This window comes from Natator depressus, chromosome 1 (assembly GCF_965152275.1).
Source record: "Natator depressus isolate rNatDep1 chromosome 1, rNatDep2.hap1, whole genome shotgun sequence".
Classification (NCBI taxonomy): Eukaryota; Metazoa; Chordata; order Testudines; family Cheloniidae; genus Natator; species Natator depressus.
In genome coordinates, this window is record NC_134234.1 from 340,956,969 (window position 1) to 340,975,477 (window position 18,509).

General features: G+C 45.8%; 1 protein-coding gene across 2 annotated transcripts in view; it reads left to right on the forward strand.

Moving 5' to 3' along the window:
- Positions 1–8,902: 8,902 nt before the first annotated feature.
- The window catches only part of LRGUK (leucine rich repeats and guanylate kinase domain containing), a 78,175-nt gene continuing 68,568 nt past the window's right edge, over positions 8,903–18,509 (forward strand). Inside the window, exons 1-5 of one of the 2 annotated variants that reach the window (XM_074942708.1) lie at positions 8,903–9,115; positions 11,382–11,489; positions 12,305–12,386; positions 13,681–13,781; positions 14,494–14,575. In XM_074942708.1, coding sequence (XP_074798809.1) covers positions 8,903–9,115; positions 11,382–11,489; positions 12,305–12,386; positions 13,681–13,781; positions 14,494–14,575 — 586 coding nt within the window. The remainder of the gene's footprint in view (positions 9,116–11,381; positions 11,490–12,304; positions 12,387–13,680; positions 13,782–14,493; positions 14,576–18,509) is intronic. The other variant, XM_074942709.1, reaches the window with a different exon arrangement.

An 18,509-nucleotide genomic window follows, 5' to 3' on the forward strand; every position in this document is an offset into this window, starting at 1 on the left:
GCAAAATGGGTGATTTTTTTTCATTAGTTCAAATTATTCACAAATGATCCATTAATGATTAGCGTTAGCCTGGATTGGCAGATTGTTCTTATTGAGTGAAACTGATTCCCTGTGCAGAAGGTCATTGTACAACTTATATCCTGAAGGCTGCTCTAAATGTGCCCAGAACCAAACCAGCTCCAGGACAGGAGAGAGACATTTCCTAACCCCACTCTCCTGTCCACCCATTGGCATGGTGTGCCAGACCTGACACTAGTGGTGCTAACTCCCACAATTTGATCCTGAGTATTGCAATATTGGTATTTTTCTAAAAGCCCCAGCTCCTGCATTCAGGTGAATACATGAGAAGCTCTGTAAGTTTCTCGCCCTCATGGTTGCAGAAAAAACCTTGAAAATGCGATCCAAGTGAACTCTAAAAGCTCAAAGACCAGAAGGGAAAGAAAGAAAACCCCAAAATGAATTGTGGGTTTTTTCCCCTTTGAATTTCATGATTTTTACACCAACCTCATGATTATGGGGACCCCCGACTTCTGATTTATGAGCACTGGGGTTGGCAATACAGCAGAGTCATGGGAATGACTGCAGGCCCAAAGATACTACAGGTCCAGCACCTTGGGGCACAAAAAAGACATTTTTAAAGGCTACAATGAAATGTATTCTATGTAGACAGGTCTTTTCATTTATAAGGAAAACTACTATTGCTTGGGTTGAAAAAGTGCCCTCCAGTGGGTAATAAGAATTCTGCTTCTAGCTACAAGCATTGCACCTCACTGTCAGTTAAAACAAGTGATAGGTAGAGTAAAAAATATCTCCCCTGCCAGCTAAAAGGACCGTGTTGGGGAGGAAAATCTTATTTCCTAGCTAGATGTAGCTGGTTAAAGGGTTATAATTTATGGTCAGGGGCTATATGTAAATAAGACTTTGTTTTGTACAATACAGTCCCCACCCAACAAACTGTTCAGTGGATTTGAGTTGGTAACAAAACCAAAAGCTGTTGGTGTGGTTTCTGGTTTAGTTTCAAGTGTTTCACCCAGCTTTGCTTACAGAGCTGCTACAGTCAATGTGCTGAGATTGCACAAGGCAGCAGAGGTCTGGGTCACAGGCCAGGATCCCATCCTGCACGGGTAGGCGTGCCTGCGTAGGCTACAAATACAGGTGATTTTAGGGTCTGACATCCCACAAGGCACCACACCTAGAGACTGATACTGTGCCCCATTGGGCAGTATGTAAGCCCGGCTTTCCAATGGCATATGGCAGGGGTGGCCAAGCTGCAGCTCCGGAGCCACATGCGGCTCTTCAGAGGTTAACATGCGGCTCCTTGTCTAGGCACCGACTCCGGGGCTGGAGCTACAGGTGCCAACTTTCCAATGTGTCGGGGGGGGGCTCACTGCTCAACCCCTGGCTCTGCCACAGGCCCTGCCCCCACTCTGCCCCTCCCTACCTCTTACCCTGAGCCTGCCATGCCCTCGCTCCTTCCTCTCCCTCCTGCACGCCACAAAACAGCTGCTCGGGAGGTGCGGGGAGGGAGGGGGAGGTGCTGATTGGCGGGGCTGCCGGTGGGTGGGAGGCGCTGGGAGTGGTGCGGGCGGAGCTGATCGGGGGCTGCTGACGTATTACTGTGGCTCTTTGGCAATGTACATTGGTAAATTCTGGCTCCTTCTCAGGCTCAGGTTGGCCACCGCTGGTTTATAGGTTCAGTTTCTAGATCTGGCGGCTCACAAGTTATTCTATCTTGGAATGGTCATGGTTTCAGCTAAAAAAACCCAAATAGGCCATATCCACTACCAGACAGCACATATCTCCAGCGGTCTGGTTCAGTCCAATCCTAGGAGGTAGCACCTGAGCAGTGGTAGACTCTAGCCTTTTCCCTCTTGTTTGTTCTAAGCGTATGGAGGCCTTTCCTTTGTTGCAGCTCCCAGAATGCAATTCTCAGACATATACCATCTGGAGAAAAGCTTTCGCAGGGCAGCCACTATGCCCAAGGGGGCCCTGGGAGCAGGCGGAGGGTGCTTAGTGTAAAAAGAGTAAATCTCATTAAGGGTTTTCACATTTCTGACTGGTGAGATAATGAAGGAAGGTAATTTGGGGTAGCTTTATTGCAGTAGTTATAATGTTTCCCTGAAGCATAGAGATAAAAGTCAGTGAATGGTGTCCATAAGGACTTTTTTTTTTTTTAAACCGACAGCCACAGCAATCAGAGATCATTCTGACATTGTCATTCCCGGGTGAGGGTTCTGGGCTAGGCTGAGAAATTGAATTATAAAACCTCTTAGAATCATGAGCTTTAACTTGCAGTCTTTGCTCAGACCCAGAACCCATTCAAATGAACCAGTTAGTCCCCAACAATCAACCTTTCCATCCTGAGTGCTAGTGATCGGCCTACCTGTGTCTCCTCAGAAAAGTATGTCGACTCTGGAGGGTAGGGATAGGGTCCAGAGTGACCTAGACAAATTGGAGGATTGGGCTAAAAGAAATCTGATGAGGTTCAACAAGGACAAGTGCAGAGTCCTGCACTTAGGGCGGAAGAATCCCATGCACCGCTACAGGCTGGGGACCGACTGGCTAAGTGGCAATTCTGTAGAAAAGGACCTGGGGATTACAGTGGACGTAGAAGCTGGATATAAGTTAGCCGTGTGCCCTTGTTGCCAAGAAAGCTAACGGCATATTGGGCGGTATTAGTAGGAGCATTGCCAGCACATCGAGGGAAATGATTATTTCCCTCTATTTCCCTCTATAGAGGCCACATCTGGAGTATTGTGTCCAGTTTTGGGCCCTCCACTACAGAAAGGATGTGGACAAATTGGAGAGAGTCCAACAGAGGGCAATGAAAATGGTCAGAGGGTTGGGGCACATGATTTATGAGGAGAGGCTGAGAGAGCTGGGCTTGTTTAGTCTGCAGAAGAGAAGAGTGAGGGGGGATTTGATAGCAGCCTTCAGCTACCTGAAGGGGGGTTCCAAAGAGGATGGAGCTCGGCTGTCATCTGCCACCACTGAGAACAGAACAAGGAGCAATGGTCTCAAGTTGCAGTGGGGGAGGTCTAGGTTGGATATTAGGAAACACTATTTCATTAGGAGGGTGGTGAAGCACTGGAATGGGTTACCTAGGGAGGTGGTGGAATCTCCATCCTTAGAGGTTTTTAAGGCCTGGCTTGACAACTCCATGGCTGGGATGATTTAGTTGGGGTTGGTCCTGCTTTGAGCAGGGTGTTGGACTAGATGACCTCCTGAGGTCTCTTCCAACCCTAATCTTCTATGATTCTATGATTCTTGGAGCTGGGTTCTGGCAGGCTGCATGTTTGCGTCCTTCGCATCAAATTCCACATCACTTTTCTTTGTTGCTTGACTTCCTCCATTGACCCGTTTTTGCAATACAATAACACAGTCAATGAAATGGAAAAGCAGCAGATTTAAAACTGATTGAAAGAAATGTCTTTTTCTTTTTTACACGTTGCATAATTAACCCATGGAACTCACTGCCAGAGAATATCACTGGGGCTAAGCACTGAGCAGGTTTTCTTAGAAAGGGGTTACATGTTTCTATGTATAATTGAAACATCCACAGATACATTAGACAGGGACATAAAAAAGGGATATAAATTCTCATGCTTCAGGGCACAAGCCAACTCGGTTATTTCATTATGGGATATCTTGCAACTTCCTCTGAAGTATTTGGTATTGGTCACTGTCGGAGACACAGTATAAGAACAGCCATACTTAAGGTTGCCAACTTTCTATGACACAAAACCAAACACCCCTCCTCATCCCCTGCCCCGCTGCTGCCCCAAGGCTCTGCCCCTTCTCCGAGGCCCCACCCTCCGCTTGCTCCATTCCCCCTCCCTCCATTGCTCACTTTTCCCCACCCTCACTTTCACCAGGCTGGGGCAGGGGGTTGGGGTGTGGGAGGTGGGTAAGAGCTCCAGCTGGGGGTGCGGGCTCTGGGGTGGGGCTGGGGATGAGGGGTTTGGGGTGTGGGAGAGGGCTCTGGGCTGGGGCAGGAGGTTGGGGTGGGGGGGTTTGGGCTCTGGGCTGGGAGTGCAGACTCTGGGTGGGGCCAGAAATGAGGGGTTCAGGGTGCGGGAGAGGGCTCCAGGCTGGGGCAAAGGGTTGAGGTACAGGAGGGGGTGTGGGCTCTGGCTGGGAGTTTGTGGGCTTTGAGGTGGGGCTGGGGATGAGGGGTTTGGGGTGCAGAAGGGGGCTCAGGGCTGGGGCAGTGGGTTGGGGTGTGGGAGGAAGTTTGGGGTGCAGGGTCAGCAGGGGTTGGGGCACATGGGCAGCCAGGGAGGCTCTGCGCACTTCCCTCACACCCGCAGGCGCAGTCCCCGCAGCTCCCATTGGTCACGGTTCCAGCCAATGGGAGCTGCGGAGCTGGTGCTAGGGGCAGTGCACAGAGCCTCCCTGGCCGCCCATGTGTCTAGCGGCCCCAGGGACCTGGCGGCCGCTTCCAAGAACCAGGTGGAGCTAGGGCAGGCAGGGAGCCTGCCTTAGCCTCGGGCCCCTGCTGTGCCGCTGACCAGACTTTTAATGGCCCGGTCGGCAGTGCCGAGCAGAACCACCAGGGTCCCTTTTCGACTGGGTGTACTGGCCGAAAACTGGATACATGGCAACCCTAGCCATACTGGGTCTGACCAAAGGTCCATCTAGCCCAGTAGCCTGTCTTCCAACTGTGCCCAATGCCAGAAGCTTCAGAGGGAATGAACAGAACAGTTAATCATCAAGCAATCCATCCCGTTGTCCATCCCCAGCTTCTGACAACCAGAGGATAGGGACCCCATCTCTGCCCATCCTGGAAGCTAATAGCCATTGATGGACCTATCCTTCATGAATGTATCTAGTTCTTTTTTTAACCCTGTTATAGAATTGGTCTTCACAACATCCTCTGGCAAAGAATTCCACAGGTTGACTGTGTGAAGAAATGCTTCCTTTTGTTTGTTTTAAATCTACTGCCTGTTCATTTCATTTGGTGACCTCTAGTTCTTGTGTTACAAGAAGGAGTAAATAACACTTCCTTATTTACTTTCTCCACACCTAGATTTATAGACCTCTATCATATCCCACCTTACAGTTGTCTCTTTTCCAAGATGAAAAGTCCCAGTCTTATTAATCTCTCCTCATACAGAAGCCATTCCATACCCCTAATCATTTTTGTTGCTCTTTTCTGAACTGTTTGCAATTCCAATATCTCTTTTTGAGATGAGGCAACTAGATCTGTGCGCAGTATTCAAGATATGGGCGTACCATGTATTTATATAGAGGCAATGTGATATTTTCTGTCTTATTATCTATCCTTTTCCTAATGAATCCCAACATTCTGTTCATTTTTCTGCCTGTCGCTGCACATTGAGTGGATGTTTTCAGAGAACTGTCCACGATGACTCCAAGATCTCTTTCTTGAGTGGTAACAGCTAATTTAGACCCCCATCATTGTATATGTATAGTTGGGATTATGTTTTCCAATGTGCATTACTTTGCATTTATCAACACTGAATTTCATCTGCCATTTTCTTTCCCAGTCACCCAGTTTTGTGAGATCATAGAATATCAGGGTTGGAAGTGACCCTAGGCGGTCATCTAGTCCAACCCCCATCTCAAAGCGGGACCAATCCCCAACTAAATCATCCCAGCCAGGGCTTTGTCAAGCGTGACCTTAAAAGCCTCTAAGGATGGAGATTCCACCACCTCCCTAAGTATCCCATTCCAGTGCTTCACCACTCTCCTAGTGAAAAAGTTTTTCCTAATATCCAACCTAAACCTACCTCATTGCAACTTGAGACTATTACTCCTTGTTCTGTCATCTGTTACCAAAGATTCCTTTGTAACTCTTTGCAGTCAGCTTTGTACCTAACTATCTTGAGTAGTCCTGTATCATCTGCACTTTTTGCCATCTGTTTATCCCATTTTCCAGATCATTTATAAATATGTTGAATAGTACTGGTCCCAGTACAGACCCCTGGGGGACACAGCTATTTACCTCTCTCCATTCTGAAAACTGACCATTTATTCCTACCCTTTATTTCCTATCTTTTAACCAGTTACTAAGGCATGAGAGAACCTTCCTTCTTATCCCATGACAGCTTACTTTGCTTAAGAGCCTTTGGTGAGGGACTTTGTCAAAGGCTTTCTGAAAATCTAAATACACTATATCCACTGGATTACCCTTATCCATATGTTTGTTCACCCCTCAAAGAATTCTAGTAGATTGGTGAGGCATGATTTCCCTTTACAAAAACCATGTTGATATTGGACTGGATGGACCATTGGTCTAATCTGGTTCGGCAACTCCTCGGTTCCTTTGAAAAGGTCAGAGTGAAACAAAAAACATGTTTTTTGGCAGCTGTTGTCATTTCAAAGACATTAGTTCTCTTATGGTGTGAATATCTTTTATGTTTTCCTCACCTGAAATGTTAAAATAAACAATTCTATTATAGCAGAGGCATGGAGGCCCTAAGGAAAATCAGGTGCCCATTGTGGTAGGCACTGCCACACAGATAAGAGACAGTCACCGGCCTGATGAGTTTACAGACTAAATAGACAAGAGAAACGGAGGGTGGAAACAGAGGCCGAGAGATAAAGGGACTTAGTCAGAGTCATGCAGCCACTAATAGAATTCAGATCTCCTGATTTCCAGACGAAGGCCCTGGCCACTGCATCACACTGCCTCTTGAGTAATTCTTGAAATATCCCCCTACCATCTCGAAGAATGGTGTGTTTATATTTGTACTTAGAAGAGCTTCTTTCCTATTCCCCTAACATCATGTCTGATCAGTTTTCACCCCCGTGATGTAGCCTGGAATCCTTAATGGACACTCCGTTTTGGTGAAGACTTGCCACTATAATGTAGATTTTCAGCTTGTCTCATCAATGCTCCAGCTGCTGGGCTGTGATTCAAATGTTCGCCTTTTTGTTCCAATATATATATAGATCCATGGGTAATGGGCACATAGTTGTAAAAAGTGTGTCAAGTTTAATGCTGATAGACAGTAAAGTCAAAGCTGATTATGGGTACAAGATTGATTTACCCCATTTACCAGGGTAAATCACAGTGAAGGACATTTGAAAATAAATGTATTCTATAGAAGCCACATTACTGAAAATACCCAACAAGTACAGCTTTTTCTCAAGAGATGCCTTCTCGTTTTTCAAAAACGTCCAGAGAATTTTTGTTTGCAGTGTTGTTGTAGCCGTGTTGGTCTCAGGCTATTATAGAGACAAGGTGTGTGAGTAATATCTTTTATTGGACTGTCTGTTGGTGAAAGAGACAAGTTTTGAGTTTCACAGAGCTCTTCAGAAGTTGGGCCAATAAGAGATATTACCTCTCCCACCTTATCGCTCACGGAATTTTTGTTTATGGGATTTTTTTTCCTGTTTTTGAAAGTTGTAATTTTTTTAAATGACATTTTTAGATTTCAAAATCCAAACATTTTCAAAATGAACCTTTTTTGATGGGGTTTAGAGGGAAACCACCTTGTGACTAAGCTACCCCCTTAGAATGGACAAAGTTACCTATTCCATCCTTCATTCCTCCCCACAAAAACAATAGGAGTTAGGATAGCCTTGTGGTTAAAACCTTGGACTGGAATTCAGAGGCCTTAGGTTCACTGCCTGGCCCTCCTATAGCCTCTTGGGGTGACCATGGGCAAGTTGCTCAGATGTCATTAGTTTTTCACCCTGTACCTGTTGCCAACTCTAGTTGGGATCCTCAACTTTGTGACCTCCCAGCTGGGTAATCACAAGCCCAGGGCTGAGACCTGGGAGCTGGCAGGCAGGCTGTTTGTACAGTTTTTAAGCCAGAAAGTTCTCTTTGCCTAAGGCAGGGGTAGTCTATTGTTTCTTGTCAAGGTCCAAATTTCTTGGTCAAGGTATAGTCAAGGTCCAAACTCCAGAGAAAATAATAAAGATAAGTAAACACAAAGATTTCGGGGTCTATTCAAAACTGTCTGGTGATCCAGATTGGCCTGCGCTCCACCTATTGTTTGAGGCTCTAAGGGTTAGCCCCCTGTCTGGTATGGGATGGGGAACACCGAGCGCCCCGCCGGCGTGACCTTACGTGCACCGTGCATGGTGGTGGGGGTGGGGTACTGCTGGTGGGGGGTCACGCCAGCGGGGGCAGGGTCACGCCGTTCGCCGAAGCACCAGAACGTCCTGTATTCTGTGGCTGCGGCAGTGCCCCCCTGGTGCCCAGGGCGGGGACCCAGCCTCCCCGCCTGCTGGCTGCACAGCCGGGCCTCTCCCACCTGGCCTGGCACAACCCAGACTAGGGTGACCAGAGAGCACGTGTGAAACCTTGGGAGCGGGGGTGGGGGGTAATAGGAGCCCATATTAAAAAAAAAAGCCCCAAATACAGCATCAGGACTGTCCCTATAAAAGCAGGACGGCTGGTCACCCTCGCCCACACCCAGCACGCCCCGCACAGGACGTGGCCCTGCTCGCCGTCGCACAGCGAGTGGCGGACAGTCCTGCACCAGCCGGGCAGCGATGCTGGGTGGGCTCTGCTGCGAGGCTGGGGGAGCCAGGTGCCCAGGCCGGGGGAGGGGGGGTGTAGGCAAGGTGAGCTGTGCTGAGAACTACATCCCCCAGCATGCCCCGCTGCCCAACGGCTCTCCCTCGCGGTGGGAACGACATCGCCCAGCATGCCCCGCGTCCCAACGGCTCTCCCTCGCGGGGGAACTACATCGCCCAGCATGCCCCGCGTCCCAAGGGCTCTCCCCTCGCGGTGGGAACGACATCGCCCCGCATCCGCTTGCTCCCGCTTTCCCAGGAGCCCCCACGAGCCGGCGCCCCGTTTCCTAAGCAACGGGCTGGTAAACAAGATGGCGGCAACCGGGCCCCCGCGGGGGGGCAGCCGAGTCTGAAACACCAGCACATTCGCCCCCTTCCCCGTCTCCCCCCGCCCCCGCTGCTCCCCATGGCCGAGCGCGGGGGCGAGGAGGCCGGCACGTGGGGGCTGCCCCGCCCCCCGTCCCAGCTCCTCGGCGGGGTCCCCCTGGGACCGACGCCGCCTGGGGACGGGCCCCGCCTCGGGCAGTCGCAGCTCAGTGGCTGCGAGCCGGAGCCGCAGGCGGGGGAGGAGGACTCGGACTCGGACCTGGACCTGGACCTGGAGCCGCAGCCCATGGAGGTTCAGCTCGGTCCCCGCCCCCGGGCTGGGGGAGCGGGGTCTGTCCCAGGAAGGCAGCGGAAAGGATGAGGGGGCCGGGGCACATGACTTGCGCGGAGGGGCCTGGGGTTATTTAGCCTGCAGCAGAGAAGCGGGGGGGGGTTGGTAGCAGCCTTCAGCTCCCTGAAGGGGGGTCCAAAGAGGACGGAGCTGGGCTGGTCTCAGTGGCGGCAGATGACAGAACAAGGAGTAATGGTCTCATGTTGCAGTGGGGGGGGGGGTCTAGGCTGGATATTAGGAAACACTATTTCACTAGGAGGGTGGTGAAGCACTGGAATGGGTTCCCTAGGGAGGTGGTGGAATCTCCTTCCTTAGAGGTTTTTAAGGTCAGGCTTGACAAAGCCCTGGCTGGGATGATTTAGTTGGGGTTGATCCTGCTTTGAGCAGGGGGTTGGACTAGATCAGTGGTTCTCAAACGTTTGTATTGGTGACCCCCTTCCCATAGCAGGTCTCTGAGTGCGACCCCCTTTATAAATTAAAAACACTTTTTTGTATATTTAACACCATTATAAATGGTGGAGGCGAAGCAGGGTTTGGGGTGGAGGCTGGCACCTCTCAACTCCCCCTGCAATAACTTTGCAACCCGCTGAGGGGTCCCGACCCCCAGTTTGCGAACCCCTGAACTAGGTGACCTCCTGAGGTCTCTTCCAACCCTAATATTCTGTGATTCTATGACTGAGCCATTAAGGCCCGAGCTGGGCAGCACTTCCTCTGCAAGGAGGCTGCAGCCCTGTGGGATCTGCTCTGACGGTGATAGGGAAGCTCCTTCCCTCTGAACACGCAGCCCGGCTGGGGGCATGACCCAGCTCACAGATGGCAGGTGTTTGGAGGGTGTGGGGACGCCTGGCCCGGGTGGACAGACTGGGGCTGTGTAGACCTTGCCGCTTGGGCTGGAGCTCAGGCTCTCACGTCTAGGTAGCGGGGTGGGAGCCGCAACTCCAAAGCCCTCTCTCTACACAGCTATTTGTAGCGGGGGCAGCTCTGCCAGCCTGCCTGAATCTGTTGACCACTGGCTGGGTGGTCTGGCAGTGTCCTCCCTTTGTGTCGCTGCCAGGCAGGGCAGGGGGATCTGATCATGAATTTTCTATTCACTCCCCCAACCCCAGTGTGTCACTGTGTCAGACAGAAGGAGGGGCATAGCTGAGGCTATTTCCCTGCCCTCCATCCCTCCCTCCCCTGTGTTGCTTCCATCAGTGGGGAACTGGTGTGTTTTCTTCTTCTGCACCCTACCGGTTACCTGCCAGAAAGGAGAGGAAAGCAGGCTGGCATGCAAATTGCTGAATTAATGCAGGAGAGCAAAGGCACCTCAGCGTAGCTGTGTGCAATGCATGTGCCCAGCCCTGACGTTCAATACCTTCCCAGGAAGGGGTGGATTTGTTTCCTTTCATCTGTCTCTAATCTACCCATCACCAAGGCATTATCACCTCATATTTTTTAATCATGTCTTAAATATCTCTGTAGCACCATCCACTGTAGTATCTCTGTAGCTCCAATTGCTGTAGGAGGTGCTAGGATTTGCATTATTACTCTTTGATAAATTATTTATCTTTGGTCCCTAGATATGAGATCATTGTGTGGCTTTTCCAAGCCCATAGGAATTTCACAAATCATTGGCTTATTTTCTCATTAAACCTGTGCACTGGTTCACTAGTGCCATCTGTTAACCACCCCCTTTGGCAGAGGACTGGTTGTTTTGTGAAAAGGATTTCATGTTATTCAGGCAAAAAAATGTTAAGGGGCCATTGATTCTCTGGATATGTTTGTTTTTGAGTACCCAGCTTGAGATATTTTAGGTCTGATCTGCAGAAGAACTGAGCATTCATAACTCAGTTGATGTCTAAGGGAGATGCGTGCACTCAGCGCCTCTGCAGATCAAGCCCTTTCTAAAGTTGAGAATCTGAAATGTGAGGTACAGAAAACTAAATGGCCCCTTTTGAAAATGTTGAACTCAGCCTTTTCTATTGCCCATGTGAGAGTTCAGAGCTAGTGTACAGTATGTTCTAGTATGTTTTGAATGCTAAAGTTATATCCAATGTTTTTGTTTTTCGGAGTGTATAAAGCTGTTGCAAATGGTGCCACAGCAGGGACATGAGGCTAGAACTAAAACCTGTGTTCTGTTCTGACTTGCATCCGATGCAATCCCAGTGACTTCAGTAGGATTGAACAGCATAGTATTTGGTTTCTTAAATCTACCTAAGAGTGTGTCTGTCCTTCTGGTGTTTTGCAGGAACATTTTGATGGGGTACTGGATGAAGATACTGTCGGTGAGGCCCTGTACAAACTGGGGCGTTCAGCCCCTGGTGCCAAGTTTGTTTACCTTAATCTGTTGCTTTCAGTGAGTACAACCAAAGAACAAACATCTTTCAGCAGAGCCATCATTGTGATCGCTCATGTGATTATCTGCTCACAAGGGTCACCCTAAGCTGAGCTTCACTCTTAAGAGGTGATGGCCTGCGTGGCAAGATATGTCTTCTTTTTTAGGAGGCAGGCGTAATTGTTTCACCTTCTGTAGATGACACTTCTGTGCCTGTATGTGGGGACCTTTGGAAGGCTGTGACTTCACTCCTGAATCAGTCCCTCTTTGTTTTCTATTAGGAACAGCTATAGCTGTAGGTGTCAGGGATTCTCTTTACTCTGTCTCCAGGGTAACTTCCTACAGTACTCTTGTTCTGCTCAGTCAGAGCAGAGGAGGAGAAGCGGGAGGTGATAATCCCCTTGGAATACAGCCTGTAACATCACTCTGGTGGGAGGCAATTGTTGCTGTCCAAGATCCATGGGCAACCATGGAGACAAATGTATTACTGCCTTTTTGAACAGTCTCAAGGTAAAGACAGCACAGGTTAAGGCAGCTGTGTGGCAATAATTGAACTTGGTGGCTAAGTTGTTACAGACAAATTGCACTACCTTAAAGAACTAAATGTAGGAGTAAGTAATTTAAAAAAAAAATTAGCAGAGTTGAACCGAGTTAAAGATGATTCGCCACAGATTCCTCTTATATGCAGCCTGATGTGGCATTCCCTCTGGATGCAGCCATCTCTCATGACTGCATTTTTTTTTTTCTGCTTTGACTTTTTCCCCCATTTGTGTCTGGTTTTGGGCATGCGGTTACACAGCGAGTTATTAAAGCTTCTTTGCTTTTTATTTTCCCAGGGGTGTAATTTAAGCGACATTAGCATTCTCTCCAGATACATTCACCTAGAGAAGTTGGAGCTTTCATACAATAAAATTAATGGTATGTAGTAAGTACTCTAGTAAGCTCTTGGCTTGTAAAATCATTTAAGATGAAAAATGCAGTGTTCTGTGTAGCTTTAATATCACAAAAACCTGTCCACACATTAATGACATCACTAATCCAACTCTGTAGAGTGATACAGTAGCTGCGTCTCCTTGAGAATGATTTACTGATGGTATTCATAGAGCTGTACCAGCATATGCTAGGCAACGTGAAAGTAAAGATTATTGTCCAGTTTATTATTTGGACATAAAGTGCAAACAACCATGTTAGTGCAAGGTTAAGGTGGAGATTTTACACTTGCAAACATCAGAGCACATAAAGTTATGTCTGTGATAGCTATTCCAGTCTTGGGAGTTCTCTTCAGCAAAGATTTCCAGCTGAGGTTGAAGTGTACCAAATTGCGTGCTGCTTTTATGGATGATCACAACTGGGGAGTAGGACGAGACCCACCAAACTAACAATCAGGTCTCATGTCATTTTATTCTGTGTTTGCACAGCACCTAGCACAATGGGCCCTGGTCCATGATTATTAATAATAATAATTAATAAGTAAGGCCTGTGCAGTAACTTGCTGCATCATGTAGCCTCTGCCTTAGTACTTATACATTTGGAGAGCTGGAGATCAGTGCATCTCTGTGACTGTAACAACCTCGCTGTGCCCATTTTACTTTTTTCCAAGTAGAGTACCAAATAGATGCCTGAACTGAATAGGGCCCTTCTCCCAAGAGATAATCACTCCTTTCTTGACCCCTTTAAGATTGTCTTTTATGAAATAATTACTAATATCTAAATTCGGGGGGGGAATCACATGCTCTGCTATTATGCATATACCTCTTAAAATTGGCTTGAGTGATGCTGTGTGGAAGATAGATTAATTTGTGACTGATCTAAATATACATTTTCAGTCTTGTCTGAGACTAAAGAACCTAAGTCACTTTTGGAAATGAGATTTAGGCTCATAAGTCACTAAGGTTCTTTTGCAAATTTTATCTCTAGGTGACAAAGTTAAATTAGGATGATAGAAAACTAAACCAATTTTAAAAAATAGGGATTTGATTTAGGAATTGGACGTTTATCTCTGTCTTGAGTTGTTCACAAAGTATCTTTTGTGTAGGAAGAGGTGCGAATACATTGAATTACTGCGTGCCAAGCCTTGCTTTGTGTCTTGCATGATTTAAAATTGATTTTTGGTTGCTAGCGGGTATAATTACTATATTACATTATGACTCTGTAATCTATGTATTTCCCTTTGTATTATTTTACTTAATTTGCTGTTTTCCCTTTGTTATAGATCTGTCTTGTGTCAGTCACATGCCTTACTTACTGGAACTTGATGCTTCCAATAATGAACTGACTACATACTTTGATTTCAAGCCACCTAAAAATCTCAAGGTAAGTTGTGAAAAATGTCCTTTGTCAGGTGTGAATTCAAAGAGGCCTTTTAAACGTAATTTAGATTCTGTATTAGGCCAGGCAAAGAGATCAAACTTTCTTTGTCCCCTACACATCCATCTTATTCTGGTTGCCATTTGAAAAAAATAATTGCACCTCTCATTTGGTTTCACGTTCCTGAACCCCAAACACTATGGGAATGGCATTTTACACAGTTTGTTGTACTGGTTAAGATTTTGCCAAATGAATCAAATCTTGAATGGAATCAATTCTCACCTTTCAGACTGACTGGTACCAATCGATACTATGAAAGATGTGTGTGAAGTATAGCCATATATTGTTCCACTTTCTCTGCTATTGTTTTGATATAGTCCACTATGGTTTACAAAGATCTGTATATTATTTTGAAACACTACCACTATGGATTCCTCTGCTTTCCCTTCCTGATCCCTAATCTTTATGCATCATTGCCAGGACCATTTAATATCGTCTGTAGGAGGAACAAAGAATAGCTAATGAAGCTTCCAAAATTTGAGTTATGTATCTAATAAAAAACCCTTTTGTTATGTCTCACCATGTATTAATATTAATGACCCTTTTATTTTGTCTACAAAACCCACCACAAGTATAATGGAAAAGCCAGTTAGTTTCACAGGGCAGTGGAAAGTGCAGAAGAAAGGAAAGCAACCTTGTGTGTCCTTTTTCTCTTCAGGAGGTGGATTTTTCGTATAATCAAATACCTGAAATGCGAGATCTGTCCGCATACCAGTCACTTACTAAACTCACACTGGACCGTATCCTTTGTGGAAACCACAACAGGAGAAGGTAGTTTGTTGTTGTTTTTGTGAAGGCTGTTCATTCTGTGTAGCTGCCCATCTATACTGTGTAGCTTCACTCAACCATACAATTCTGCCTTGAAAATCAAGGTGAAATAGTTTTAAATCTAATGATGAAATTGATTTTAACTTAGTAAAACATTCATATTTATAAAGGCAGGGTGGGTGGGAGTGTTTGTAAAGATCAAATTCTATATGCTTGTCATGGGAAAACAAAAAACCTTCATGCCCTGAAAAGCTAAGAAAGCCGTGAATCATACTCCCCAGACATGACAAAGATGATAAACAAATGCTCGCTGCAGCACTGGGATATGAAGTGTGATCTTTGGAGTTTGCTTAAACTCCTTTGTGCTCAGATGCAGGATTTCCCTAAGCTATAAGTGAGAAGCTGGGAGGGGAAGACAGGTTGCCTGTTCTGTACATTTCCTCTAAAGCTCAGATACTGGCCACTATCAGGGCAGGATACTGGGCTAGATGGACCATTGGTGTGACCCAGTCTGATTGTTCTTATGATATACACCTGTTAAAGAAAGAATTTAATGTTAATATGAATAATAAATAATAATTACTTGGGCCTGTGGTATTAATTTAGATGTCATATATGGGCTAAACATGTTAACATAATCAAGTCACTGTCCAACATTAAACAGTGTTAAATAGGGCCGAGACCTCAGCCTGCTTAGTACCATGGCAAACACACCATTAACAATCCTTTGAACTTTAGAAGGAAAAAGAATTAACACATTTGAAATGTTAAATATTAAATAAGGCTTTCATTTTGAATAATATCCCTTATTCCTTTTCACTGGAGAGATTTTAAAAGAAAAAAACAACCACCTTGTTTGACAGTCTCTTAGGTAGATGATAATAGCTGTACATTTGAGGAAGAGAGAAGTATGCATCCGATGAAGTGAGCTGTAGCTCACGAAAGCTCATGCTCAAATAAATTGGTTAGTCTCTAAGGTGCCACAAGTACTCCTTTTTGCAAATACAGACTAACACGGCTGTTACTCTGAAACTTGAGACAGACTGGAGCTGCTGCTGTTAAAGTCTGATCCTGTTTCATCCCAGGTGGCGGCTGGGATCCAACTATAGCTAGCAAAGGTGGTGATGTCATCTGGGTCCCTCTCTCTGGCTCAGCCTGGTCAGGACATCTTTCAGGATTAGGATGAAGAAGTTCCGGGGTCCCAGGAGATGGTGGGGGTGGAACCCATGATGGTGAAACTTGGACCTGTAGCCAATTTTTCTCCCAAAATCTCTTCCTTTAAGGACCCCAAAAGGGAGTGATAGGTGGAATAGCCCATTCCCTCTTTATTTTGTCCACCAATTAGGTCTAGTTTCCAACACACCAATTTTGGTTCACTGATTTTTGGTTGCACACTTTTCTGGTTTACCAAGCGTGATCTTAACACAGTCCTTAAGTTATATAAGGAGACTTTTTTTTATTTGGACTAATTCAATCTTTCTGTCTCTGTTTTGGTCCTTTTCCCATCAACATTTGTTATTCTGGGTTATTGTGACATTTTATAAGCTGTCATGTACTTGTTACAATTGAGCTCATAATTAGGGTAAATTTGTAGGCCCAATTATTACAATAAGCCTCAGTCATGGACCAGGACCCCATTGTGCTAGGTGCTGGACAAAAACCAAACAAAAAGACAGTGCATGCCCCAAAGAACTTATAATCCAAGTACAGTATAAGACAAAAGACAATGGATGGATACTGACAGATGGGGGGGAGTACAAGGAAACAGACAGTGTTAATCACCATCATTTGAAATGGTCTCAGCACACCAATGGCTCAACAGTTGTCGGGATTTTGTTGGTGTCACAGCAAAGGAGAGTTAATGGGCAGGAAGTTCCTGCTTTTCGCATTAAAGGGGGTTCAGCATTTATGTAGATTTAATTTGATTGACTGAAAATCAACTTGGTGACAGGTGAGCTGCTTTAACTGAAAAAACTCTCTGCTGTGTAACTTCAAAAGTAGCTAAAATGGACTGATTTTCAGGTTCCCACAGAGTCTGGGAAAGTTAAGGCTATTAAATGTCAGTGTACAAGATCGTGCTTGTATGAGGTAAGACTACACACGGTGCAAATTGTTCTCAAAAACACCTTTCAGTCTGTGAGTATGCTGCCCAGGTTGTGGGGTAGTAAACCTCATTCTGGTGGAGATCTGATAAGGATGTGTTAGATACTTAAGTTTTTCCACGGTCTGCTTTTCCAAGGCACCTGCTGTGCAGAACTGCTCTTATTCCTCCTGAAGGCTCTCCTTCTCCTACACTTTTCTAAGGCTTGGTCAAGGGTGTGACAAAATCTCCATTATAGACACAGCTGTGCTGACAGAAGAGTGCTTCTGTCCGCTTAGGTAATGGGATTTGGAGGGGAGGTGTTCCCACATGGACAGAAAACCTCCTTCTGTTGGTGCACACCACATTTACACTAGGGGGCTATACAACCATAGCCATGCCAGTAAAGGGTCTGTAGTCTAGACACAGTCTAAGCTAATGCTCTGTGTTGCTCTTTTGTATTCCCATATAAGCTTATAAATGCTTACTAAGGCTTAGGAACCTCTTTTCTCCTGCCTTGCACATTGCATCCTGAGTCTTTGCTCTAGGAGGAGAGGATTGCAGGCTGTATCATTTTGGTTCCTTGTCTTCCATACTCACATAACCCTATTACTGAAGGATGTTATTTCAGCATTCTTATTTCTCACAGGGGTGGTTAGCTCATTTGCAGGGTTTTCAGGTTACATTATTGACAAGTTTCACAAGGTGTACAGGTGACATGATTCTTGTTGGAGAATGGCACTGAGACGCCATTCAAATTTCCTATTGCAAAGCAAAAATCATGTGACCAATAAAAAAGGGTCAAGGGTTGTTATCACTGATCTGAATAGGAATTAGGATTTTTCATTTGCTTTGAATGCAATAGTTCAATATTTTTATTTGCTGGCAACAAATCAAATGAATCAATATGGGAAGAACAACTGTGTATATGAGTGCATCAGGACCATTTGAAATTCAGAACATGAACGCAGAGTTTAAAATGCAACATGGCACCATTCCTAACTTGTGTCAAGCAAAACTCTCAGAAGACATGGCAGCCAAAACAAGCTGTTCTTATAATCTACAAATGAAACAACATTTCTTAGATATCTTACAGTGGTGAAAGTGTTTGGGATGCATTTCTTAGCAGACAGTAACTAAGCATCTCTTGCCATATTTCAGTGAGTTGTGATGCAGATGGTAAGGTCATGACAAGTTTTCCTGACAGTTGCACACACAAACATACCTGACAGGATAATAAATTAATCTTCGTAGAGGAAATTGTCTAAAACAGAAAGGAATACAGTTTACTAAGGCAGTAATACCTGACCAGCCAGTTGTAGTGGGCCATTAAGATTCTAAAATCGGTTGTTAGTGCTGACTGATTTCCTGCATCTTATTGGTGCAATCGTCTTTTATTTTACGTTTGTAATCTCTTGGAAACTAATAGGCTGGTGTTCTACTTACTGGCAATCAATGAGTGAGTGGGTCCACTGTGACCAATATCAATCATGTGCCCACTGAAGTTTTGCCATAGACTTCAATTGGAAGAGGAGCAACCCTATTTTGTCGGAAAGTCACTGTCTAACTATCAAGTGTGGTACACTTAATCCTGCCTCAGCACAGGGGGATGGACTAGATGACCTCTTGAGGTCTCTTCCAGTCCTACATTCTATTGTGGTCTGAGTGCACTTTTCAAAATACGTCAAGCAGCCTAGCATAGGCCCTATAAAATGATAGATCTACAGTAGGAAAATGATAGATCCTACTAGGTAGGAATCTAGGTTAGAATGTAGTGTTGGGGTTTAGTTATAGTTTGACACTGTTAGTGCAGATTGGGCCAACCC